The 27,350-nt window shown below is 41.2% G+C and overlaps 1 protein-coding gene across 8 annotated transcripts in view; it reads right to left on the minus strand.

Moving 5' to 3' along the window:
- The window catches only part of PRDM16 (PR/SET domain 16), a 769,879-nt gene that overhangs the window by 441,092 nt on the left and 301,437 nt on the right, over nucleotides 1-27,350 (minus strand). For all 8 annotated transcript variants that reach the window (XM_029577915.1, XM_029577910.1, XM_029577913.1 and 5 more), the window contains one exon: nucleotides 23,667-24,016. In XM_029577915.1, the coding sequence (XP_029433775.1) occupies nucleotides 23,667-23,993 (327 nt within the window). In that variant the 5' untranslated portion in view covers nucleotides 23,994-24,016. The remainder of the gene's footprint in view (nucleotides 1-23,666; nucleotides 24,017-27,350) is intronic.

A 27,350-nucleotide genomic window follows, 5' to 3' on the forward strand; every position in this document is an offset into this window, starting at 1 on the left:
TGCCGGTTCCGATGACGTCGATGCTATCGATGGCGTTGGGGTGGGTGCATGGAAGAGGAGCCCCATCTTCTCCATCCTGGCTTTGCGACCCTTAGGTGTCATTAGGGCACATTTGGTGCAAGTCAGGACATCATGCTCACTACCCAAACACAAAACACAAACCCTATGGGGGTCTGTGATTGACATAGTCCGGGTACAATCCGGGCATCGACGGAACCCCGTCGCCATGGCTTAAGGCCAAATTTAGTCGCGGGCTCGGTAATTGCCAACAGGCCTCGAGGGCCAAATTCGACGGTAGCCGAAGAAAAAAGGCAAAAAACTTACCGGTTTCCGCGGAGGTGACAAAAATTTGTCGAAGGGAGACACCTGAGGGGCAAATTTTCTTCGGAAAGAAAAATACCGAATTCCTGTCAGGAACGTAGTAAGAGAGCTCCTTTCACCGCGTGGCAACTGCTGCGCGGAAAAAAGAAGACTGAAGGGAGACCCCTGCTGGCTGCAGGGTCAGTGCCTTGCTGGGCATGCCCAGTAGGGGCCAGTCAAAGTTCTGTTTAAACTTTGACAGAAGTTTTCCGTGGTGGGCTCCATCCTCGATGTCACCCATTTGTGAGGACTAACATCCTGCTTGTCCTGTGAGAAACTGAACGTTCAAGCACTGGTGTTGATAGCTATTTGGACTGTAGCAGAGCCTTGTGATTAGACATAGGAGGCAAGGGATGCTGGATGGTTACTGTATGTTTACCTACCCAGGAGGCTGGAGTACAGAGAAAGATAATGTGAAAAACTGTCTTAGATATGGCTGGGAGCTGTGTGGACAGAAATAGCTGGGCAGGCTCCTGGGCATTCTGGTTGCATTTTCTTAGGGAATTTAAGTGCCAGTAGGGGAAGAGACTGCAGGGGGATGGGCAGGGTCATGAAGAAGCACATCTCAGTTTCCCCATCACATAGTGATGAATGCTGTTTAGTGGTGCACTGATATACAGGCATTAGCAGTGCTTACTTTTTTCCATATATAGAGCTGATGTAATGTTTCCTGAGAACCAAAATGATATGCCCTGACAGAATTCCCAAATGAATTCTAAACGTGGCATGCTTTTCCATGGCCTGCCAAGAAATTCTCGTCCTATGCAGTGTGTGTTGTGGGCATGGCTGAAACATCCTGTCAAATGTTGTCATTTTCTGTCATTGCAACATCTTTCCAGGTTTGTGATACCAGTGTCTGCAATCTGTTTCTCACAAACAGCAGATCTACACTTGTCTGCTTGGTATTGTACTGTAGCTGCCAGGATGAGATAGGAGGTTGCAGGAAAAGTCTGCTTTTCATTTGTGGTCATCTTTCTGTTGCTTCTACTGATCTCTTCAAATGCATTTCTTACTATTTTCTCCTCCTGCTGAAAGTAGAGGAGGAAGATGAAAAGCAGAACAGGACAAGACCGGGAAGAGAAAGGAGGAGGAGGAGGAGACTATAAGCCTTCCTCCCCCAACGAGTTAGGCAGGGATAGCAGTGTAGTGTCCTGGTTAGCGCAGAGAGGAAAGGGAGGGTAATTTTCAAAGAGACTTCTGAGGGTAAAGTTCTTCTTTACCTGGAGAAATGGCCAGTTAGAAAACTGCATGACCGATATGTGCTGAAAATTGCGTGCATACACGCTGCATGTATATCCTTTAATGCGCTTGGGGGAAAGGCATTCCAGGGGTGAAGTCCAGGCAAGCCTGGGATTTACACATATACCTTTCGATTTTAAAAAGCATGCACGTAAATACTTTTGATAAAACTGAAGTGCACCAAAAAGTAGGGACAACTGTGCACAACTAGTTTTGCCAGGATAATTTTCACAGTAAATTTTGCACCTAAGTCCACTTTGAAAACTGATGTCTTAGGTGCATATTTGTCGGCTAACTTATGCGCGATGTTTACAAAATTACCTCCTACTGCTTTGGACATCTAAAATCCTACCCTACCTCCTGCACTCATGCTGCGACCATTAGCAAATCTATTACCTCTCCCCTTGTAATTAAGTGAGGCGAAAGCCAGAGATCAACTTTGTTCTAGGACATTGCACCAGGAATTAAATTTAGCAGATTGGATGAGCTTTATGGTCCTTTCTGCTATTGTGTTTCTATGTTTCTCCCTATGCTTAAAATTTATATTACAAACTTTATAGCTCTGACTTTCTTCATTTTATTTTTAGGTGTTCTCATATAACTTGTGTGTGTGTGTGCGCGCGCACGTGTGGCGAGTTCATGTCTGATAAATCAACTAATCGAAAGGCATTCATCAAGCACTGTCAGACAATTTTGTTCTGATATGAATGGCTTCACAGTAACTCTTTTGTAAGTATAATCTGCACGGAATGACAGATTCAACCCTAAATAGTAGGCATGGGAGTAACCTACATGGAGCGGAAGTTACAATCCTAAAATTCTGCTGGGCAGATTGGAGGAACCATTTGGGGTTTTATCTGCTGCCATTTATTGTCGGGCCGATGCAGTATGGTGCGCTCGACCGAGCACACCATTAACCCCCATTTGGCCGTGTGTTTTCCACGCACTTTTTTTTACCCCTTATACAGTAAGGGGTAATAGCATGTGGAAAATGCGCAGCCAACCTCCCCCCCCCCCAAAACTAATAGCGCTCGCATGTTGATGGGCCTATTAGTTATTCCCGCGCGATACAGAAAGTAATATGTGCAGCCAAGCCGCACATTTTACTCTCAGAAATTAATGCCTGCCAAAGGCTGGCATTAATTTCGGCCGGCACCGGGAAAATGTACAGAAAAGCAGAAAAAAACTGCTTTTCTGTACACCCTCTGACTTAATATCATAGCGATATTAAGTTGGAGGCCCCAAAAATAAAAAAAATAAAAAAATCTAAAAAAAAAAAAAAAAATCTGCCCGCGGCCTGGAAAATGGACGCTCAATTTTGCCGGCGTCCGTTTTCCGAACCCGTGGCTGTCAGCGGGTTCGACAATCGACGCTGGTAAAATTAAGCGTCGGCTGTCAAACCCGCTGACAGCCACTGCTGGCCCTAATTTGCATACCTTTGCTTAGTGAATCGCGCGCCCAGGAGAGTGGCCTGGGTGTGCGTTGGGAGAAAGGGTGCTCACCGGCTCTCCTGCACGGTTTACTGTATCGGCCCATAGGTTAGGATCACAAAGTGAAGTTATGCAAATATGCTATCAACATTTAGGAAAGTATGGGTTCTAGAAGTGGGTTGGCTTATTAGCATTAGCCCTCAGCAAAAATTACTTTATGTTTAATAGGGAATTCTTTTTACAGATACAAGGTACTGCGATGAGAGCAGCTATGGCCCCTGATGTCGTAAATATATTTGTCTCCTCATTTGAAAAGACTTTCATCCAGAATTGTGAATGGCAAAAATACATGCTTTGCTGGAGAAGATATATCGACGACATCTGTTGTTATGGCACGGCCCACTAGCTAAGCTCCTTGAATTCTATGTGTGGATTAATTCCCTTGATTTATGCCTAAAGTTCACCATAAACTACTATGCAAATCAAATCGCATATCTAGATATTTTTATCGTTAGACAAGGCAATAAAATACATACTATGATTCATCGCAAGGAAAATGAGAAATAATTTGTTGCGTTATGATAGCTTCCACCTGACTGAGTTCAAAAAGAATCTACCAGTGGGCCAATTTTTGAGGCTGCGACGCCTGTGTACTGACAAAACAGACCACAAAAACCAAGCAATTAGCATGGCAGATCGCTGTATACAAAGAGGTTATCCTGCATCCCATGTCAAAAAAGCCTACCGAAGAGCGTTATACGCCAATAGAGAATACCTTTTCCTGAAAGGATCAACAGCCAAGAACGCTCAACGTCAAACCATGGTATTAAGACACTCCATGAAGTCTGCTAGTATAAGCCGGATCATCCAAAATCAATGGAAAATTCTTTAATCTATACACCCGATCTTCAGTGAACCCATTCGATTTGCATATAGCCAAGGCTCTAATGTAAAAAATCACGTGGCCCATGCCAGTGAAAAGACTGCAAACACTTCACAAACATCCACAGAATGTAAAGGCTGCAATTTCTGCAGTTTAAAATCATCTAAGACCTTTATTAGCTTAACCACAGGTCGTCAAGTAAACCTACCGAAAAATTTTTCATGTTTAGACAGCTTCGTTGTTTACGCAATTTTTTGCCCATGTGATCTTACATATGTAGGAATGACAAAAAGACATATTAAAACAAGGTTGACCAAACACAAAAGTTGCCTGAAAACTGACAAACTAGAGGGCAAATGCTCCATGAACGCTTCAGTTCAAGCTCAGAGCCTATACTGATTGACATCAACCCCCAACTAGTAATCTCCATTAATTTTCATTCAACTTAATTTCATCTAATCTCCACTATAACTTAACATCAGCAGGGTTAGGTGGGACTAGGGTGGGGGGATGGGGGGGCTTGGGGAGGTAACATTTAGTTCAAATAATTGAGAGACACAACTTGAGGGTTTGCAATGGTTTTATTGTTGTTATTATTTGTTTGTTCTTACCATTGTTAACTGTGTACATTGTTTCTTTTTCACTTGTGGATATCTGAATAAAAACTTTAAATTACAAAAAAGAAAACCCAAAAACTGGAACTTTATCTCAAGAGATTCATATGGACTATCAGTGCTTTCCACTCTGTGCTGTCTTAAGATACATTTTATGCACATGACAAGTGTGTGCAAATTTACCCAGACTGAGCAGAAGCATTCCTGGGGAGTGTAGTTTGGACTTGGGTGCATACTTTTAAATTTTCAATAATTTGTGCATAAATGTTCAAAGAAAAATTTCCATGCACAAAATAGTAAATGTAATCACATGCAGGTACATTTGGTGGGATAATTTTCAAAGCAGCCCTATGTGGGTAAGTCCGCTTTGAAAACTGGGATGTATAGTTGAGCGATAAGGATGCACCAAGCTAGAAGTTTTTAGTAACCTACATAAGCATATTAATGTTAAAATCAAACTACCTAATTTGTTCCTAACAATCAGGTTTAACTTACACACCTAGTTTATTATTTTAAATTGTTACTGTACTATGATGGCACACGAGTAATTTGTAATCTATACCACCCATATTTCTCTTTATCGTGCCCTTCTGTAAACCGTTGTGCTGGTATTTAACTTAACGACGGTATAGAAAAAATTTTAAATAAATAAAATAAATAAATATATGTTTCTGCTTCCTAAGGGCGAGATTCATCAAACTATCACATGAGATAGGAAGAGGGGCGTGTTTTATGGTAAGAGCTTATTTATCACAAAGTGCACTACCTTAGCGCTTCGCATAGGTATTACCACAGAGTACGATAACTTTTTCACACTTTGCGGTAAGTGCCACAATTGTTGTAATTCCTACCTACAACCACAAGAGAGAGAGTTCTCTCAACCTAGCTTGATGGACTCTCTACCTGGGCAACATCAAGCTAGGTTGAGAGAACATTGTACAAATCTCATCTTTGGGTGAGTTTCTTCACTCCGAAGGACCTCAAATCTTCACAAAGTGTACTGTTCTGTTCGTATGTCTCACTCTGAATGTCAAAATGGCACTTAACTCCTACACTAATACCTAAACGCCTAACTACTATGAGGGCCTTATAGCTAGTCAGTCTGTCTGTCTGTCTGTCTCTCTCTCTCTCAAATGCTATGTATGAAAAAGGTGTAGTTATTTGCCACATTGCAATTGTGAAGCCAGCCCACTTGGCCAGAAATCCCACCCCTTTTCTAAATTAGCATCGCACTATGCGTTATGGTGCTTTTCGCATGCGAAAACACCTTAACGCATGCAAAAAGCCCATAACGCAGCTTGTAAAATAAACCCCTAATTTAGGAGAGTTTTTGAAAATTATCTCAGACTGCAGCTTTCAAACCTATTTACCTGGGTATTTATCCAGGTGAACTAGCCTGGTAATTGCCCTCCTCACATGTGGTTAAAAGTGCACATAGAAATCACAACGCATTTTTACCTGCATTTAAAAGGGGTGCTCCTTCAGGCATTAGTGTAAGCACATGATATTTTCAAAAGTAAGCACTCTGTCTTCCCTGTACTAAAGAGCAGGTGGAAACTATCAACCAGTTTTAATGTGAGTACCAAATGTGACTTTTCAAAGGGAAAATTCCTGTATAGATTCCCTTTGAAAATTCGGGTAAAGTGCACACATTAAAACTACTAGTGTGGTCTTCAAATCCAGAGGCTGTTGAAAAGTGCCCTCAAACTGTTTGAATACATGGACCAGAAAGAAATGAAGCCCTTAAGCTAACCAACCCAAACCCTATAGAAGTTATGAAGCAAAGGCACCGAGATCCATAGTCACAATATTTATATGGGTAATGTCGGCTTTTATCTGCATAAGTTTGGCTCTTTAAAAATAAACCTCCTTTGTGCAAAGTTACACAGGATAAAATGGGGACAGACAAGGGTGGGCTAACATTAGCCAGAGAACACCATATTGAGCACTATCTGGCCACATTTGTGTAGTCAAGTTGATCCACACAAATAGCAGGCCTAAAATTATCTTGATAAATTCTGCTGAATATCTGGATAACTTACTGACTTATTGAATATGGACTGCTGAGCCTAAATATATCAATATCTGACTTTTCTGGGCAATGAATTTTCCAAAATGTATGTATTTTGGATTCAAAGGCAATATATTTGGCTACTCAGAGTTGGTGCAAAGGACAGGATCATCTGAGGTACCTGTCAATTTTTATCCATGCTTGGAAAAAGTAAAAAAGAGGGAGAAAAATAGAATTGCAGTATTTGCCTTGGATTTTGCTTATAGAAACATAGAAATGACAGCAGAAAAGGACCAAATGGTCCATTCAATCTGCCTAGCAAGCTCAAGGTAATAACTGCCACCCTGTGTGTGTGTATGTGGTACTGGGAATGGGATAGGAATAGGAATAGAAATTATGTTAAAAGAAAACAAACCCAAATTTCCTGAAAACTCAGACATTTTTTTTTGCTATTACTCTTCCAATCCTCAACTCTGCTATCAGCAGGCTGCACACGAAATCATAAGAATGGCCAAAGTGGCCAAACCAGAAGTCCATCTCACCCCGCATCCTATTTGGAATGTGCTGCTGTCTTAAAATTACATTTGTTGTTCGTTTTGTATTGTTTTCCATTCAAAATGTCACAAAAAACAAAGACAAGTCATTTAGTTTCAGTTGTTTTAGCACACGCTAAATGGATTCAGTGCAAATAAAAGAAACAAAACAAAAATATTTTTCTATGTGCGCCAGTGCAGCCTGGCTCCAATAATTGCAGGGAGAAGGTGCATAGGGGACGTGTACAAAAAACAGGGCATGCATGGAGTGATCCAAATTTCTGTTGTACCTGTCCATAATTTAGGGAAGCGTTTCACAAACTTTTCAAGCCCAAGGCATACCCACATTAACAATAATGCGGTGTGACAGTGTGGACATTTGAGAGGACTCATATGGCCAAAAGAAGAGCTAGAGGAAGACTGAAAGCCAGTGGTAACTTTTTCATGGCTCACTTGATCAGGTCTGAAGGCAGTGCAATGTGCCATGGCACACAGAGCAGGAATTTAGGGATGCCCTGTACAATCATCCCTGATCTACGTTAAGTAGCCTACAATGGCTCTGTCTTCCATAAAATTATTTATTGCCTTTTTGAACCCACTTTTACTATTTCCTTCCTCAATGCTTTCTGACAATGAACTCCACAGATTAAACCTGTGCTGTGTGAAGATGTGTTTCCTCCTATAGGGATCCTGTTGTTAGTAACCTACTAATACTGGATCAGGAATAAACCATTTAGGCATGGGGAGAGACAGATTAGTGTTTGTTGGGTTTGCAGCTCCCCCATGTGGCAACTAGAAATGGTAGTGTCCCTAATGTTTTTCCAGAAAGATCACCATTTTGCTTTTGTGGATCCTTTTTAGCTTCTTATGGTTCTTATGTCCTTCTTATGCTGCCTTTAACTTATTTAAGTTTGGAGTACCAAATTCTTTTGAACTCAATTTAGCTGTTTTGAGTTTTCTCTTCTAATCATTGGAAGAGGTTCCCTTCTTGAAAGTGGAACCTGAAATCAGCCAAGATCCAAGGAGACAAGGAAGAAGAAGATAAGGGAGAGAAGGAAAGGAGGTGGACCACATCAATGGCCCATGAATATCTATTGAAGATAAGGAGAAAAAGGTATCACCCGTGGTATGAGGTAGGAGGTAAAAGATTAAACACTTTAAAGTACATTTTGATACTTCATCTACATTGGGAAGGAAATACCCGACTGCCCTGAAATCCAGTGGGAAGGAACAGATCAAGGAACTAAAAGAACTTTTTGAATTGGAAAGACATCTGAACTTAAGGAGTCACAGACGTTCTAAATGTATTCTGTACCATCTTAAAAGTGAAGTCACAGCTGTAAAGACTTTAAAACTCATCATTGCACCTTATCAGTAAAAAGAAACGTGTCTTAATGAGAAGTGATTTTATTATCTTCAATGCTGAGATTATCAGCGCTGAGTGAAAGAGACTAAACTATGGGAAAAGTGAAGAGCAATGAGAGGGCCTTGAAAGATATCTTTCCTCCCACACAGGAAACCCTGGAAAATAAATCCAATGGTAGAGCTACAGCGTCCATTTGAGCAGAAGTGTGAGATATGGCCTCTGTTAGTATTATCTAGGTTCAAGCAATCAGGGGGGTTTACACGCCTATCCATTTCAAACCTCTCGCTTGATAATTTCACTAGGTACTCCCTAGTTCGTGTATTATAAGAGGGTCTTATGCATACGTATTGAACACCAGGGGGGGCCTATGTTCTGAAGGTTTTCTCCTATTTGGTGTCTTACTACATAGGTTTACTGTCACGCAAAGGAGCAGCAATAGACCTAATGCATAAAAGGTATCACATTCACTCCCCCAAATAAGTTATACAATTTAAGAGGCACTTGTGAATAGTATAAAGCTGATGGCGTACCACCCCATTTCCTTTCCATGTTGCATATTTAATCAGTTCCATTACGTTGCCTGCCATGCCTTACTTCTACAACAGACAGACTCTTCTGTGACAGAGTTAAAAAATAGAATTATTGGAATGTTGACATTCCAGAGATGTTGCCCAGTAATATGCTCTTACCAATCAAAATGTTATTTTTTCAGTTTTTGTGGTCAGCAGTAAACTGAGCCATTCTTCTCCCCCTTCTTTTCCCCCCACCCAAAGGCAGATGATAAAATGGTATTTAAGAAGCTGGTATTCATTGATGTCTCTTGAATCTGAAAAGAAAATATTTATTTCCCTTTGCTGCTTGTGAATCAGAATAGCCTATTTAAAGAAACTGCCCTTGCTTCAATTGCTTGTGAGTTATTACCCCTTATGGAAATAAAACTGAAAGATCAGTGAGATATTTTAGTCATGAGGTTCCTTTTTTTTTTTTTTTCATTTGAATTCCTTATATACCCATGCTCCGGAGCCGTGCCTAAGATAGACTACTATCCATTTGCATTCTTCATCTAAAAAGGACTTCATTGTAAAAGACGAATGCCATGAAATTCAGCTAAACATTCAGCCACACAGCAGATACATTTCATTGGGAGGCAGTGTAAGGAGCTAGGAGGTGGGGGCAGGGAGGGGGGGGAGCCTCCTAGGTTCCAGTCCTGGCTCTGTCATATATCCTTTGTGTAAAATTGGGAAACTTATTCTCTCTCCCTGTGCCTCAACTTACCCAACTGTAATTGCAGAATTATTAATAATAATAATGCTGTTTCTTATTCTTCCCACTCACTCTGAAGGTAGCCATGCAGCGTCTTAGTGGTGAAATCAATCTCTGAGGCTTCCAGAAGAGAAAGGGAGGGAGAAACCCCACATGAAACAATCTCCTTATTGTGTGCAATCTGCTGAGAATCCCTCATACTGCTGATGCCTTAATATGTACTTATCAAGACCCAAGACACATGTGGCCTCATTTATAAAAGGCTTTTCGCTTGGGCACAAAATGGAAGAAAACCTTTTGTTTTAAACCAGGCCCACACTTATTCCTCATATCATGTCTCTTATAAATCCTTGTGAGCCACATTCAGGGAGATAAAGAAAGATGAAACACTTTCCGCATACAGCAGCAGGAGATGACTGAGTGACAGGCTAGCACAGTTTTGGCCTTATTTTTCAGTCACTCCCCTTATTTATTGCTTTGTCTGTACGAACGTGCCCATCTACCTGCATAAATATGTTTGTTTGTCTTCCTCTCTAATCCAGGGTTTCCCCAACCCTGTCCTGGGGAACCCCCCCCAGCCAGTCGGGTTTTCAGGATATCCACCATGAATATTCATTGGATATAACACTGCACGTAATGAAAATACAGTGTATGCAAATTTACCCCATGCATATTCATGGTAAATTCCTGAAAACCAGACTAGCCGTGGGATCAATAGGATAGGTTTGAGAAACCCTGAAAATGTAATCTATGTAAATATCAGAATCCATGCTTGTCTATCTCTCTCTGGCTACCTATTTATTTAAGTCTGTCTGCACAGGTTTCTCTGTCTGTCTGTCTGTCTGCTCCTCTGTTTCAGCAGTTGGGAACAGGATAAACCATGGCAATGCAGGAAGCATGGCTATGATTATAATGGCAAACGGCAGCTCTATACCCTACTCGATCCCTTCCCTCAGTAAGGACCTCACTTTCATTAACCTCTTAGCAGAACAACTTTTCCTGCCGCTCTTTCCCTCACCGCAACCCCAAAATCGCATTTCTTTCATTAGCTTTGCTTACTCCTTTACTTTTTTTTTATCTGTGGATTGTTTTAAAACTTTATTGCAGAGTCCATACGCATCCTCTCCACGGACTTTGCACTGGTTTTTAAAGAGAAAGTACCCATGAGGCTTTTCCTTTCAAAACTGCCTGGGGAAAAAAAGTCCCTGCGGAGATATTTACCTGCTTTTCCCCTCACTTAACCCTGCCTCTGGTCCCACCTACTTTTCCAGCAGGAAAAAATACCTGTGCCACTTTTACCTGCATCCAAGGTAGCTACTTTTCAGACAGCCCGAAAAATGCATTTATTTATTTACGAATCCTTATACTTCCATAGTGGAGTACAATCAATACGTAAAAAGAACGTAAGGCCTAGACAGATGTATAGCTGTCTCTCTTCTGATTATTATTTCTGTCATTATTATCTGGTTTTATTTGGAGGGTCCAGAGCTGCTCAGTACTTTCTGATTCAGTCTGCTTCAGCGATACCGCTGCTGTACTTTCCTCTGGTATGCCATTCGCAGCCATCTCTTAATTAGCAAAATAAACAGCACTATGATAAATGTCATTATTTGCCCAATCAATGATCAGAACCATTGTCTTCTGAGATCCCTAAGGGACAATAAAAGTGAAAATGCAGCGTGATTTATTCAAGGCAGTAGGTCAGGCGCTGCTGTAATAGAATCACGCAAGCACACACATCAAATTAATCACATCACACAAAATAAGCTACAACTTTCCCTTTATAAACAAGAGGCCACTGATCATTTGAATGAACTAAGTTTTCAGAATAACATGGAACTCAGTGATCTATATGAACAATATTCGTTACAAATAAGAAGATATAAAAAGGCAATGTGATGTGATTGTGGAGGGGCAGTCGCTGAATATAACAGGTGTGGTTTGAATTAGACTGTCCTTCCAACACACTTCATAAGACAAATATTTGCCAAGGAAAGAAGAGACAGTTAGGTAATGTTGACATAACCCCTTAATGAAGTGTTTAAAAAGCTGAGTAATGAATTTTAATTTATATTTCTGATCTTATGTTGGTCTGCATTTCTCATTAGATGGTAAGGATAAATAGAGGACAAATCCAAAAGCCGAGTAGAAATTCTACTTATTGGTCAAAAAACTACAAAAGATCATGACAAAAGTTGTAAATTTTATATTCAGAACTCCTTTGGGAACTGATACAATATTCAACAAATATTTGGAAAAGTTTGTCTTTGGTTTTCACTGACCAACATCCATTGCCATGAACTAAACTCTATTTCTGTTGGTTGTGAAAATTTGCCAAATGTACGTATACACACAATCTGAATAATCATGAGATAATTTACATTTAACAGATTTGCATGGAGCCACTTAGCATACACTTGAGCAGATCTGAAATCCTGACCTCTATGGGAAGGAAACAGGGCTATGGAGGACTGGAGTTGTTTACCTATGGATTAATCTGTTCTTGCCTAGTGAAGCCCAGAATAGCACCATTTTGCAATGAAATATCCCAAATTATGAGATTAGAAGAGTGATTTACAATTTATTGGCAATAAAGATTGCTATACTACAACAATTTTTGAGCACCAAGAGAAGGACATAAATTAAAAAATGTTTTTATTTTAAAAAGTCCCTAGATTACAGTTTAAAAAACATTTTCACTTACAGGCCGATGCAATATTGGCACGCAGAAAATGAGCATCTATGATTGGGCGCCCACTCTCCTAACGAGCTCCGATCCACCTCTCCAGGACGCCCGAAGTAATGTTTAAATGGGCAGCCACAGTATAAAGCAGGCGCTAGGGGAAATTGTTCGCCCCAAGCGCCTCCTTGCCAGTGGGCGCCCTGGAGAGGTGGCTGTCAGCGTGTTAGGAAAGTGGACGCTCAGTTTTACGAGCATCTGTTTTCCTAACCTGTGAACAGCCACGGGTTAGGAAAACGGACGCTCGTTAATTGAGCATGTCTTTTCCTAAACTGACTGCCAGCACACTTTTTTTTTTTGTTTGTTTTAAGGTTTGTCCTATTTTGCTTCCTCCAACTTAATATAGCCAGGATCTTAAGCCGGAGGAACTACAGAAAAGCAGTATTTTCTGCATTTTTGTTAACTTTTTAGGCTTCTCCAGAATTAACACCTGCTCTGGGGCAGGCGTTAATTTTTGAGGGTAAAAATGTGCACATTAGTCGCACATTTCTTTTTTTTTTTTGCATCAGGGAAAATAGCTAATAGCTTCATCAACAAAAATTTACATGTGATGAGCGCTTGGTTGGACGTGCGTTTTCGACGTATTAACCCTCATTTTGCATCGGGGGTTATGGATGAGTCCAATTTGCGTGTTGAGCCATGCGCTGCAGCCAGCACACAGTATTGCATCAGCCTGATAATTAGGGTTTCTTGTTTTACGTTTTAACCAATAAACACTGAAAAGCATCTCCAAAGCAAAAATTATAAAATAGGTGTTTATTGGAATAACCCTGGAAAAATACCACTGCCCCAGTGCTCTCTCAGCCTTCCCTAGGCCTGCCTTGATCCTCCATTCTGTTTTTGTGTCTTTTCTATGCTGATGACTTGTCAGTTGCACAAGAGTATGTATTAATTTAACCGGGAAAAGGCACTCAACAACAGTACCTGCATCACAAAAATACAGACAAACACAGATTTTGTTTTACTTTAAATGTTCGCCTACTTAGCTGGAAAATAAACACCTACATTTACAATAAGAAAAGACCTGCATACAGTGCATGCCTTTGGTTTTCAGGGGATAGAGCATGAAAATTCCAAGGCTAGCACTGAATTTAGAATTTGGCTTCTGTTAATGTTTTTTGGGTTTTTTTAACTTCCAGACCTTTCCATACCCAACAGTCAAGTTTGGGCAGCAAATATCAGTGCTCATGTAGCCAAAAATACTTCTCTTATTTATAAAGGGGTAGATTTTCAAAAAGCGCGATTTGGCGTACTTTTGTTGGCGCATCAGGCGCAAACAAAAGTACGCTGGATTTTAGTAGATACGCGCGTAGCCGCTAAAATCCTGGATCGGCGCGCGCAAGGCTACAGATTCCATATAGCTGGCGCGCGCCGAGCCGCGCAGCCTACCTCCATTCCCTCCGAGGCCGCTCCGAAATCGGAGCGGCCTCGGAAGGAACTTTCTTTTGCCCTCCCCTCACCTTCCCCTCCCTTCCCTTCCCCTCCCCTACCTAACCCACCCCCCCCGGCCCTGTCTAAACCCTCCCCTTACCTTTGTCGGGGGATTTACGCCTCCCGGAGGGAGACGTAAATCCCCGCGCGCCAGCGGGCCGCTAGCGCGCCGGGACGCGACCTGGGGGCGGGTCCTGAGGGCCCGGCCACGCCCCCGGACCGCCCCCAAAACGGGGGTGGTCCGGGGCCGTGGCCGCGCCCCCAGACCCGCCCCCAAAACGCTACATCCCGCCCCCAAAAACGCCGCGCGGATCGGGCCTGCCCCCGACACGCCCCCCCTCGGAAAACCCCGGGACTTACGCGAGTCCCGGGGCTCTGCGCGCACCGGTAGGCCTATGTAAAATAGGCGCACCGGTGAGCAGGGCTCTTAAAATCCGCCCCACAGTGCAGTAATAATCTGATCTACGTAAGAGTGTGTTTTTTGTTAATTGCCATAGATTCTTATGGGCTCAAGCAGTACATACGCATTAATAAATGAGCTCACCCATATATCACTGTTTTCACAATGAGTAATGAGTGAAGACACATTTAGCAAATTAATCTAAAGTCTTAGCATCCAATACTCATAGTTCTTTTCCTGTGTCTTGTTTCCAGCCTCAGGGCTTTTTTCCTCACTGTTTTCCATATTATCTGCCACCTCCAAGAAGATTTAACTCTGCCTTTTTGTCATATCAAGAGGTCCTAAGATGAGTCAATGTCACAGAGGGACACTTACTTCAACTTTCTCCAGCTGAACCCTTAAAAAATTGGCTTTAATAGTAATAAGGGTGTCTTTATCTTTTTATCTTTAATCTTTTATTTTAATTTATTAATCGCCCATGTCCTGGGCGATGTACATGAGCACAGCCACATCATTGTTTACATAAAAACAATATTCATCGTCATATACCGTACGGAAACAAGATAAGACAGTACACCATTTGCGGACTTAAAGGCATGCCTGAACAGCCATGTTTTTAGTAGGAACTTAAAAGACCTGGCACTGACTGCCATCCGTAAGTCTTCCGGAAGCAAATTCCAGATCACCGGAGCTGCTACCGAGAAGGCGCACTATCTGGTTGCGCTTAGTCTTCATTGAAAGCGAAGACTTCGCTATTTGTTTTGTAGGCTTTAACCAAAGCGTAACAGCAAACCTTTTGAGCAGTGCTGCACAGTACTGAAATATAGGCAGTCAGCTGCAGAAATGCCACCATCTGTGAAAGATCACACTTTTATTTGGTTGCATTAGTGAAGCAGCATGGGGAGGTAATGCAGGACATCACTGTAACATATCTTTAAAGAGGTAGTAGATAATGTTCAACCCGGCAAATGAATTGTTTTTATGTCTTGCCAGTGGTGTAATATGAAATGAAATATTCTCACAATTCCCCCAAATTTAAATCAAATCAAGAAAATCAGTACAAATTATAACAGAATTGAGATGTTCCACAACACGTATTACTCCTCTTTTATAAGACTTCTTGAGTGGTTGAGTCATTCATCCTTAAACCTTATGCATTAAAGCACCACTGAAGCATGCTAAGTGTACTCTCAGTCATATCTGAATGTTTCATTATGAATCCAAAAGAGGTCTGTACAAGTTATTTACAAAAATGCTCAGAGATGCACAGCAGACTGTAAAATGACCTGGAAGAATATGCGATGCACCAGAATGTGAAAAAAGCAGCACAAGGAAATCAAGGTCAGAAGAGTCAGTGTCAGGGTGGGGTTCGTGAATGTGTTTGAGGAAGTTAGATTTGTGGGTAAATAATTTTACTTGCTGGTCTAAAAGGTAACCGTCAGATCAGGATCAGGGAAACAAAGGAATGACACAGAAATCTGAGGAGCACCATCGAGAGGGAAAGGCTCTCACGTACACCGAAAATAAATAATATTGCAAGTTCAACAGCATGGCAAATAACAGAAACTCCCTGTACCAGGCGCGAAATTCAGTGAGCAATAGAGATAGGGAACATTACTTATAAAGAAGATAAACAAGAACTTGCATCAGAACAAGAGACCAGAAAAGTCATGTCAAGGTCAGTGAACATCCAAGTGTCCTGACCTGGCAAAATGGTACAATATGTAGCTGAGAAGATTTTTGTTTTAACAGAGTGCAAATTTTAGTTTTGGGTCAGTCAGACGGAACATCAATCCTCCCAAAAGGCCATTCTATCCTCCTCGCCACAGGCTTCAGACAGACTCATAATCAGCTGCTCTGCCCCAAAACATGGAACTTGTTCCATTAACCAGGGATGGATTTAAGCCCATACCTAGGGATTCAACAGAGATCTTGGTGTGTAGGTACCAAACGATTTAGGTAAATTATATGGTTTAAGCATTTTTCTCCATTATCAATGATTAAGGCCAAATTTTAATAGCCCGGCACATGCAAATACCGGGAGGTACACTTGTGGCTGAGCCGGCTTTGAGAAAGGGGCAGGTGGGGGGGTGGGGTCTGGGCGGAGCAGGGGATGACCGGGACAGCGGCCATGTCCCGGGGAAGCATGTGCCAGCAGCCGGCCGGCACACGGAACTTATTGCTGCTCGATGGAGCAGCTACGTTTGAAAATAAAAAAAAAAGTTAGGGTAGGTTTAGGGGTCGGGGAGGAGAGGGGAAAAGGGAGGAAGGTAAGGTAGGGAGATAGGAAAGTTCCCTCCCAGTCCTTAATAGGAGTGGACTGGGAGGGAACTGATGTAGGCCCAATTGCGTCGCCGCATGTTTTTAACTAAAATCTCCCCCCCTTGCGCGCACAAGTCACAACCGGCCTGCACGTGTCTGCTGGTTCAAAAAATTGGGTGAGCATCTGCACGCGGGAATTGCATTTTATAATATGCGTGCGTGTTATAAAATCACCGCGTCCATGTGCGCGTCTTTGAAAATCTACCCTTAAGGCAAGATTTGATAAAGTGGAGACCAAAGTAAAATGTTGTAGCTGGGATGAATAAAAGCAGTAAAAATGAATATTTTGCTTTAGTCAGGGAATCCCCATTTGCTCTCCGATTTCCAGGGGCAAACCCCCCCCCCCCCCCAGTCCTTGGGGAGCCGTACTCTTAAATCCAATTCTGTCTCTAATCCTGTTTAGAAACTTGCTTTCTCAGCTTAGGAAAAAATCAAAGCTTGGCTGTTTAGCTGAGTCTTTTCCTAGATTCCACTGCCGTTGGAAATCATCCTGACTGAGAATTCCCCAATGTTCACCCTCATCCAGGCTCGCTCTCTTCAACTGCTTCTTAATATCTCTCACACCACTGGTGTTTACTATACCCAATGCACTCACTTCTTACCTATTGACTTGCATATATCATATACAGGTATGAGGTAGGTTGCGCACATCCATTACTTACGTACTCAGTGCCTTCTTACTTTGTTACTTTATGAGCCCACCGGTAGGAAAAGGTGTTCTTAATATAAAATGCAAATAAATAAATACATGAACGCAGGTGGTCTGCCTTACCTGTAAAGGCTTTCTTTTATTCAATTAGTTTGGTATGGAAGAGGGTGAGGGTTGGGTATGATTGTCTTTCTTCCTTAAGGTGTTAGGAGGTATAATATTTTTATGAGATGCACAATCACAGTATTTATAGAATCATAAAACATCCAGTGCTAAAAAATATATACCTTATTTACTTCTGCACCATGGCATTATTGACCAAAAAATCCCACACACCATGAAAGCTTACAATATAGAGCCGAAGCAGTAGAAAAAAGGTGAGGAGATACTTCTACTCAGCACTGGTGCCAACCAGCAGCCAAACGAAAGACCATTTCAAGGGCACAAGGCAAGGAAGGCCCCCAAAGCATCATAACGTTGACAAGTTTAAATACAAGAGACAAACCCGGCATTAAAGCTTATCCCAGACCTGGTACCATGACAGTTTCTCCCATGCCTCTAGACATTTACATTTAGACACTTTTATTGTGGAGAATAATAAATTATTCTTTCATTCTTCATTTGCCCAATCAAGCCCAGATCACATCTTCCTGCATGTGTGAACAGATTCCAAATCAAAATGAATGGGAGGTGTTTTTCCAGGGTCAATATTTGCTAGCATAAGACAAATTTGCAAAAAAAGAATAAATAATAATTGTTCCACAATATCAATTCAACATCGATACTTTTTCTCTTTAGAGAAAAAATTCACATGGTAGCATATTTAAAAGGATTTTTCAAGACCATTACAATGGAAGAGACAAATAAGGTCCTACACTAGGGTTGTAATACAATTTGTGAACTGCAATATCTGATTTTGGAATTTTAAGAAAAACTTCAGAATGACTTTTGGGAATTTGAATATTTTGTTTTTGTTTTATAAAATGTTTTCTGAATTTTACCATAGCTGGCCAGTATTTTTCTGGAATTATTTATTTTTCAGAAGTTTCTTTGTATGTGAAACATAGCTCAGTTATTTGAAACTTAATGAACCTTACATACAAAACACAGTTGGTATGCAGACAAATTGGGGAAATTCTTTAAAAAATTTCAATATATCATGCAAATTTCAATATATCATGCCAATTAACATGATATATGTATCATGTCAATTTGCATGATACATATATTTTTATATTTTGCTTTGATTGAAACATTTGACTTCTCTTCGTCATGTATATACATAAATAAATATCTATCTATTGGTATATTTCACACTGTGCAATTTTCAAAAGAGCGCTCAGCATCCTACTTAAATGACAAAATTAAGCTGATTTTCAGTCAAACCTAGCTGATTAAATTTTCAGCTGAAAATCAATGCTGACTGGTTAAGTCAGGAGCTGCCCAGGCAACATCAATGTGGCTCGTCTGTAGGGTGATATTTTCGCCCCATGAGATCCCACTGAAAATCAGTCCTGCAGGTATGATGAATGCTTAGCCCAAGGCTACAGTCAGCAAAGGCGGAGCCTGAACTCCTGGTTCCCTACTTTAATCATCTTTTCTTTAGGCCACCCTAGCATCCATAGCAGGAACCATTTCTTGATATAGTACCAAGATTTGGTTTTAACTTCTCATTCAAGGCAACAGCCACCATACTGAATGACTAGTGGGCAAAACTTTAACTCAGCCAAAGTTCAAGCGTTCTGCCCTCAATGTAAATAAATCATCTTCTTACCCACATCTTCTGCCTCCATTTATTTAAGTTGTCATCATTCTTAGAAATGTTTAAATTATTCTATTAAAAACCTATAATTTAGGGTTGGCCCAGTGACTTAGTGGCAGTACTGTCATAAAAAAAGAACTGGGTTTTATTTTTGGGCCAGGTCTTCTGTTCCCAGGGTAAGCCGGGGCTGGGGATGCTACAGAGGCAGCGTTCGGCTACAGACCCCGGAGTGAAGGAGTCCTAGCCACTATGCAACAACAATATTTGGTGGCTGGATTTAGGGCCCATGACTGAAGGGTTCCAGAAGAAGTCCTGGTGCATGGCTGAGGTCTTTTGCTCTAAGGACTGGGATAGGTGAGTTGGGAGTAGTTATAAAATAGGAGGAAAATGAAGGCTCATAGTACCAGATCCCAGTTCCGGTTGAGCCAGGAGCTTCTGCGTGACGAAAAACAAAACAAAACTAAACCACCCTTTTTTTCTTTAGAACTGACAGTATGCACCCTCCTTTCAAAATCAGCAGGTTGGAAAGCCTGATCCACACTGACTAATGAAGAGTACCAAGCTTAATGCTAATTGGTGCTTCGTAGCCTTACCAGCATCGCCTCAACTTAAAGTGATCCATTGAACGCTTTATGTGCTAAAAGTCACATACCCATCACTTTCAATGCATGCTATCCAGCTAAAGTAAAACAAAAGCAGGAAGGAATTTTTCATACAGCCCTGTTCTTTGGCTTTGATATCATTACATCATTTTGCACCGAGATGACTTTAATGGGTTTTAAATAGATGGTGTGTGTTGTAATACATTCATAAGTGAGAAAGATAATCAGGGAGGAATGAACATGCCCTGAGGCTCTCTTGTATAGAGTTGTCTGTTTTGACAGAATGAATCTTATAAAATGTTTATATATTTGCAGTGCCCCAGGGTGGCTACCAATTTTCTACATTTTTGGTTGTCTGCTAGAGTTGCACTCCAAAGGCCCCATGCATTTGTTGTTTTATCATATATATGTAATATTATATAAATATATGTGTGTATATACACTCAGTATATATGTGTATGTGCATGCATGCATACACATGCACGCTTGTGTGAATATCAATGTAGGGAGCCTTAAGTGCTGAAGCAGAACCAATATTAAAAACATTTTCTTAATGTTAAGGGCCTCAATATTCAAAGACAGCCACGTATGTAAGTTAGCCGGATAAGATTTTTCCGACTAACTTACATGGGATATTCAGCATGGGCTATGCTGCTGAATATTCCCGTATTTGGTGCTACTTAGCTGGATAAGTTATATCTGGCTAAGTTATACCTGCTCTATGGCAGGTCTAACTTATCTGATTAACTTAACCAGATAAGTACAAATATTGCTAAGTTAGCTGGATAAATAGCGCCATCCCGATCTGCCCACTGTCGCTCGTAACTTATCTGGTTAAGCTAATTAGCCAGAGAAACAACTTATCTGGCAAAGTGGCAGCCACTGAACATAGCCGGATATTCAGTGACCATCACTTAGCTGGATCCAGCTAACTAGCATTTCAATATCGGGTACACAGTGTCTGACAAGTAAAAAAAATACATGTCAAACATAAGAGCATAAGAACTGTCATACTGGGTCAGACCATGGTGCAATGAAGCCCAGTATCCCATTTTCAACTGTGGCCAATCAAGGTCACAAGTACCCAGCAGGATCCCAGATAACAGATGGATTCCATGCTCCTTAGCCCAGGAATAAGCAGTAGCTTTCCCAAAGTCTACCTGATTAATAATGGTTTATGGACTTTTCCTCCAGAAACTTGTACAAACCTTTTTTAAACCCAGCTGCGCTTTTACTGCATTCTCCAGCAATGAATGCCAGACCTAATCGTGCATGGACTAAAAAATATTTTCTCTGATTTGTTTTTAATGTGCTTGTTAGAAACTTCATGGACTTTCCCCTAGTCTTTTTATTTTTGAAAGACTACACAACTGATTTGCATTTACCTGTTCCACTCCACTCATGATTTTATAGATTTCTATTACATATCTCCCGAGCTGAAGACCCATGACCTCTTTAGCCTTTCCTCATAGGGAAGCCGTTCCATCCCTTTATAATTTTGGGTGCCCTTCTGTGTATCTTTTCTAGTTCTGGTATATCTTTTTTGAGATGTGGCAACCAGAACTATACACTGTACTCTAAAAAGTGAATTTTAAACGTGATACACATGCCATAAATGGAAGATGCACTCATATGTATTGCTTATTTTTGGCCAGCCGATTTTATAAAACTTGCCAGATACGTGCACAAGTACCAATGCGCGAATATCTCGCATCAAAAAAAAGGGGTGGAATGGGGGTGGGTCATGGGAGTTCCAGGGTGGGGTCAAGAGATATCCGCACATGTAGCAAAGCGAATGCTGCGTGCACCCGGTTCATTTCAGCGCAAATTTACTTCTGCTACTAATCAGGTGTAAGTCTGAATAAAAGTATTTATAGCCACATATGAAATGCTTGAGGGGTCTGGATAAACTGGGGGGAAATGTAGGTTAAAGAACCAGGGGATCTTGATGGCCTAGGGATTGATGGACATTTCCTTCACGCGCACGTTATATAATTTCCTCACTTGTGCGTGTATATGGCGACAATTCCCTGCTGTTCATGTGTCTTTAGTATATTTTAGAATGCATGACCTTGACATATGCTTAGACCTTTTTGTAAGGGCTATTTGAGTCATTTTTTGTCTGCCTACTCCTATATTATGTGTTGTTGGCATAATAATGTTGAGATTATGGTTTCTATGAAACTTGATGACTTTTGTTTTGTTTGTCATGTTATTGTTTTAATGACATTTTGTATGTACGTTGTAAATCGCCTAGACCTTTGCGGTAGACGTTTAATAAATTTTAATAAATGAAATGAAATGAAAATGCTTAAAATTAGGGACACACATACATGCATTAATCCTATTTTACAACTTATGCGCACATTTGTGCACAGGTTATAAGATTTCAGCATATGAAGCCACGCACCCATATACACATATATATGGGTGCCTGCACACTCATTTGAAAGTTACTGTCCCTGTGAGGTTGCACCACAAAGTGATACAGAGTTATTATAATAATATGATATTCTCCATTTCTTGATTGCTAATATTCTGTTTGCTTTTTTTTTTTTTTACACCACTGCCACACACAGAATAAGAACTAAGATATTGGTAAGACCATAATCATGTCCATAATAAGGAAGGATCCTTTTATAACATCTGGAATTGTGAATAATGCTGCCACTGGGAATGTTTTGGGGTAGATTTTCATAGGTGCCCGTGCTTCCCAGCGCACATACATGGATGTGCCGATTTTATAACATGCGTGCGCTGGCACGTGTATGTTATAAAATCATTGGGCCGTGCATACATGCTCGTCGGATTTTGTAATCCGTGCACACAAGGGGGGGGGGGGGAGTTTTGCAAAGTCGGGCGGCGACGCATTTCGGCCTTCCCCAGTTCCTTCCCAGTCCACTCCAATTAAGGAGCGGACTGCGAGGGAACTTCCCTACCTCCTACCCTAACCTCTCTTCCCCTTTCCCTCTCCTCCCCACCCACTAAACACTTTCTCCTCCTTGTCTATTTTTTTGTTTTGTTGCTTACTGCTTTGTTGCTTAGGCCGCCGGTGCACGTAAGTCCCGGGGCTTCGTAAAAGGGGCGGGAAGGGGGCTTGTCCGGGGCGGGACAGAGGTCAGGGGGCGGTTTGGGGTGGGACCGGGGGCGTGTCGAGGCCTCTGGACCAGCCCCCGGGTCGGGTGATGGCACGCCAGCAGCCCGCTAGCAGGCGTAAATCTGGCAACAAAGGTAGGGGGGGGGGTTAGATAGGGCCGGGGGGGTGGGTTAGGTAGGGGAAGGGAGGGGAAGGTGGGGGAAGGGCGAAGGAAAGTTTCCTCCGAGGCCGCTCCGATTTCGGAGCGGCCTCGGAGGGAACAGGCAATGCGCGCCGGGCTCGGCGCGCGCAGGTTGCACAAATGTGCACCCCCTTGCGTGCGCCGACCCCGGATTTTATAAGATACGCGCGTATCTTATAAAATCCAGTGTACTTTTGTTTGCGCCTGGTGCGCGAACAAAAGTACGCCCTCGCGCAAATTTATAAAATCTACCCCAGTGTGTGCAAGGTCCGGTCATGCACTTAAACCCCCATTTTTAATGCACGCGACTTTCTTAAAATCTACCCATTTCTGTTTAAATTCATCACAGTTCTGCTCTGTAACCCAATGGAACTGCATATCAGCTAACAGATTCTGAGTAACTTGACATATAACACCATTTTAATACTCTATAATGTACTTTGGTGTACTAGCACACAATATGGCATTGGTATTCTTGTTTTGTTGTAGATATGAATTTTGGAATTAATTTCAAGAAAATGACTTAAGAAATACCTAAATGCAAAAGTGCCTTTCCTAGAGAGAAGAAAAAGGATCATTTGTGGCTCAAAGGTTAACCAGGTGGGATTCAAATGTGCATAAAGAACAGGCAGTACATTAAAAATAGCATGATCTAAAGACATGTTAAAAAGTAATTAAACACTCCTAACCAGATATTCCTACTCATAAGCCAGTTACTACACAGTCTAATGTTATAGAGAGAGAAGGCAAATGACTATGATTGCTCATATGCTGCGGACTTACTTCCCATCCAAAGTTTCTCTCTTTTAATGTGGTCCTTTGTAGAGTGATGTAAGGTCCAAATCTTTCCCCCACTTCAATCTTCTTCTTGGCCCAGATTCCCAGTCCAGCACCTGGAATTGAGGATTCTCGGAGTTCAAAATCTGCTGGGATTGGAGTATCATCAGGAATGTAGACAGGTGCTTCATAAGGTGAACCCTCCTTGGGTGTGAAATCCTCACTGGTGGGAAAAGGTGAAGGGGGACCCACGGGAATGGGGGACATAATGCTGTCTTCTGTTTCTTCCTCAGCACTTTCGCCAGCAAGGAGATCAGGATCTGTCTCATACATATTATTTACAATGTCAGGGTCACCTAAAAGAAAAACAAATAAATTATTATTGTGGACCCTAAAGATATCTGATAAAAGCAGCCCTCGTATGGTTAAAGAGCACTTGTGCACATGTCCACTTTGAAAATTCATATGCATAGGAAATTACACCTGCTCCTAAGCAGTTATAACTTTCTGCTTGCATATTTGCATGCTTTCCCATGCTGGCTCCTGGAACACCTACTGTGACTGTGGGGAAAAGGATGTGCATAATTGAGTTATACATGTACTTTTCACTGCATAACCCTCCCAAATAATTTTCAAAAGCTGATTTGCACTAGCCTTATGCACATAAATCTTTTTTCTTTAATTTCTCCCTTTATGCATTAAGGGCCTAATTTTCAAAAGGATTTACAGTCATACAACACAATTTTATGTGTATAAATGGGCTTCTGAAAATTGCCCAGAGGGATGTTAGAATAAAACCATGTGCAGAAGAGGGGGAAAACATTTACCCACATACTTTTGATTTTTGAAAATAAGACAGTAACTTTTAAACAGGCACGTGGGCGCACATGTACGCACATTTGTCAGCCCGTACCCAGGATGCAGCCGTTTTCTAACATACCTGCGTATATCGGCGTATGTTATATAATAGCCTGACCACATGCAGGTATGCTCAGTTTTAAGTGGGCATCTGCCTGTGCGTGCAAATGTTGCTTCTACCACATAAGTGGGGGGATTTTTAAAAGGCGGGCGCACCAATGCCATTACCAGTTTTCCCAGTTCATTCCCAGTTCACACAGATAAGGAGCAGGACTTGCAAACCCCCCTAGTTTAATTGCTTCCCCTTTCCCCTGTTAGCTTCGACCCCTAAAGCCCCACCAATCTCTTTCTTTTATGACTTGCACGCCATCCATAGCAGAAGTAAATTTATGTGGCAGGGGATCCCGGCACGCGCGCGTTAAGTATGTATGTGCTAATTTCTATGTGAAATCCAAGAACATCCGTGCCACTCCCAGACCACACCCATTCCCCGACCCTTTTTTTGGGAACTTTTCATTTGTGCGCGCAGTGGGAGCTACGCGCGTACTCGCTCGGATTTTAAAATCCGCTCCATGCTCGCTGGCCCAGCTTATACTTTTATCTCCCAGTTTTGGTGCGCACTGGGTTTTCAAACTTCATCTTGAAAGCGTGTAAATCTATTTGACACATTTACACCTGATAACAAACAGCCGTCAATGCATTTGTATATGATGCACCGGGTTTCATGCACCTCAGTTACATTTTTAAGTTTACTTGTGGGGATAAGTTCCACTTTGAAAATTTGTGATAAAGTCTGCATGTATTTTGAACACAAAAAAATTTATCCCTAAGCTAGCTGCTGAAAATTGTCCTCTAAATTTAATGCCACTTGAATTTCTGGTGTGCCTGGATAAGTTTCTTATTTTATTATTGTAAAGCACGTTAGGGGTCCTATTTTGATGAAAAACACTATATAAACTCTAAATGTGTATAAAAATATTGGATAATTAATGGTCAATTACCATAGTGGATTTTTAGATTAGATAGCAAAAGGATCGCAGAAAGCATGTGTAATGATGCTATGTCACCCAGAATATGGTAATATTTGATTTCAAGGTTTTATTATTTTTAAAAAGAGCACTTTAATAGCTTTTCAAAGTTATGCAGTTAACATTTGAATTCAGCTGTCTTGGGAACTTGTGAAACGTGGCTATTAAAATATTTGACTTGAAATGAAATGGCTGCTTTTGTTTCCCTCATCAGTAAAATGTGTGTTTAAGTTTCAAAACTGCTCTTATAAAACATTTAAGTGCATGTATAATAGGAGCAAATTGCAAGCAAAAAACAATTAAATTATTATATGATTAGTAATAATTAACTGCATCATCACACTAGCAAATGAAACAGAGCTGTATCTGAAAAGCTTCATGATGCATATCTTAAAATTTCAAAAGCAATGGAAACCATAGCCTAGCAGAGCAATTAGAAAATTAGTGTGATTATTGTAGTGTGATCTAAATTATTACACTTGATTGTATAGCTTGAACACACCATCATTAAGAGCAGAATCCAGTTAGGTTCGCCATTTGACTTACGAACCATTAAATATATCCAAAAGGAACACAGGGGTAATTTTGGGGTCTGTCACTGCAGCTATTTATCAACAGGATAAAAAAAAAATTGAAGGTATTTCCAAACAAGGGGATATCTGTTGACAGAATCCTGAGAAATCATCTCCCGCCCTAACTTGACTGGCTGTGTCCTTTTAGTAAACAGAAGGATTCAGTCTTGTTCAATTTGTCTAAGTACCATTAAACTCTGCAATCTAAACACAGACCTGCAATCATTGCTAACCAGGCTCCAATTATGGCAGGAACGTATCCAATCACTTTTCTCTTTAGGTTGTGGTTGGGCTCTACTAGGACCATGGGAACTTTTCCTTATAGATTTAGAAAAGTATGATATTCCCCCCCCCCCCCCCCCCAATAGAGGATTATTGACTGGCACAGAAAACCTGAAGTCCTTTCTTCTGGTTTGTGGCCTGATGTTTTGGTTATGGAGTCAGTACTGTTGTTGACTGCCACCAAGCATTTCTTAGGGAAGCTATAAAAAATATAAAATGTTATGTAAAAGAATAAAATACCCCCAGACTAAAATCATAAATCTGAGATATTTTTTCTTTTATTAATCTCAGTTATTTAAGCCTAGCTATGTAGGCAGTACAAACAGAATTCTTGTGAACATTACTGAAGACTAGGGCTATACAGAGACTAATATGTCAATTAGAGAAAGGTCAGAAAATTGTGGAGAGTTTGCTATTTTTCCACAGTTTTATTGAACTATATTTTTTAATGCCGTCTCTAGCTATGGTTCCAGTAAGCCCCCTTCTAGTGGGCAAAATTACCTACAGAACAACCCCAGAAATGACCACCACCTTGCTGATCTCTGTTTCAGCACGGGATCGATTAAAGATTCATGTAAAATCCTTCTTAATAAAAGAGCAAGGGCTGAATGAAAAGAACAACACATTTGTCTTACAGTCCAAGTAGCCAGAGCAGTTTTGGGAACAGAGTTAGCCTTCCTCAATTAAACATGAGGCAGCATGACCGTGTGCTTACTGCACAGTAGCTGCCACTACAATAACACATCCAACAACCAGCGCATTGTAGGCCACGGTGAAATGAGAGGAACTCCCACAGTGCATATTAATGATTGACCTCTGATGTAATCGGGGAAAAATAGCACCCAACAAAAATTACAGTTTTCACTTCAGCGAGGAAAGGCATTTCTGGCTGCCAAGTAAGAACTATCAGGGGAGAGAGACATAACAGTATGCTAACATAAGGACACACT

Source organism: Rhinatrema bivittatum, chromosome 15 (genome assembly GCF_901001135.1).
Source record: "Rhinatrema bivittatum chromosome 15, aRhiBiv1.1, whole genome shotgun sequence".
NCBI lineage: Eukaryota > Metazoa > Chordata > Amphibia > Gymnophiona > Rhinatrematidae > Rhinatrema > Rhinatrema bivittatum.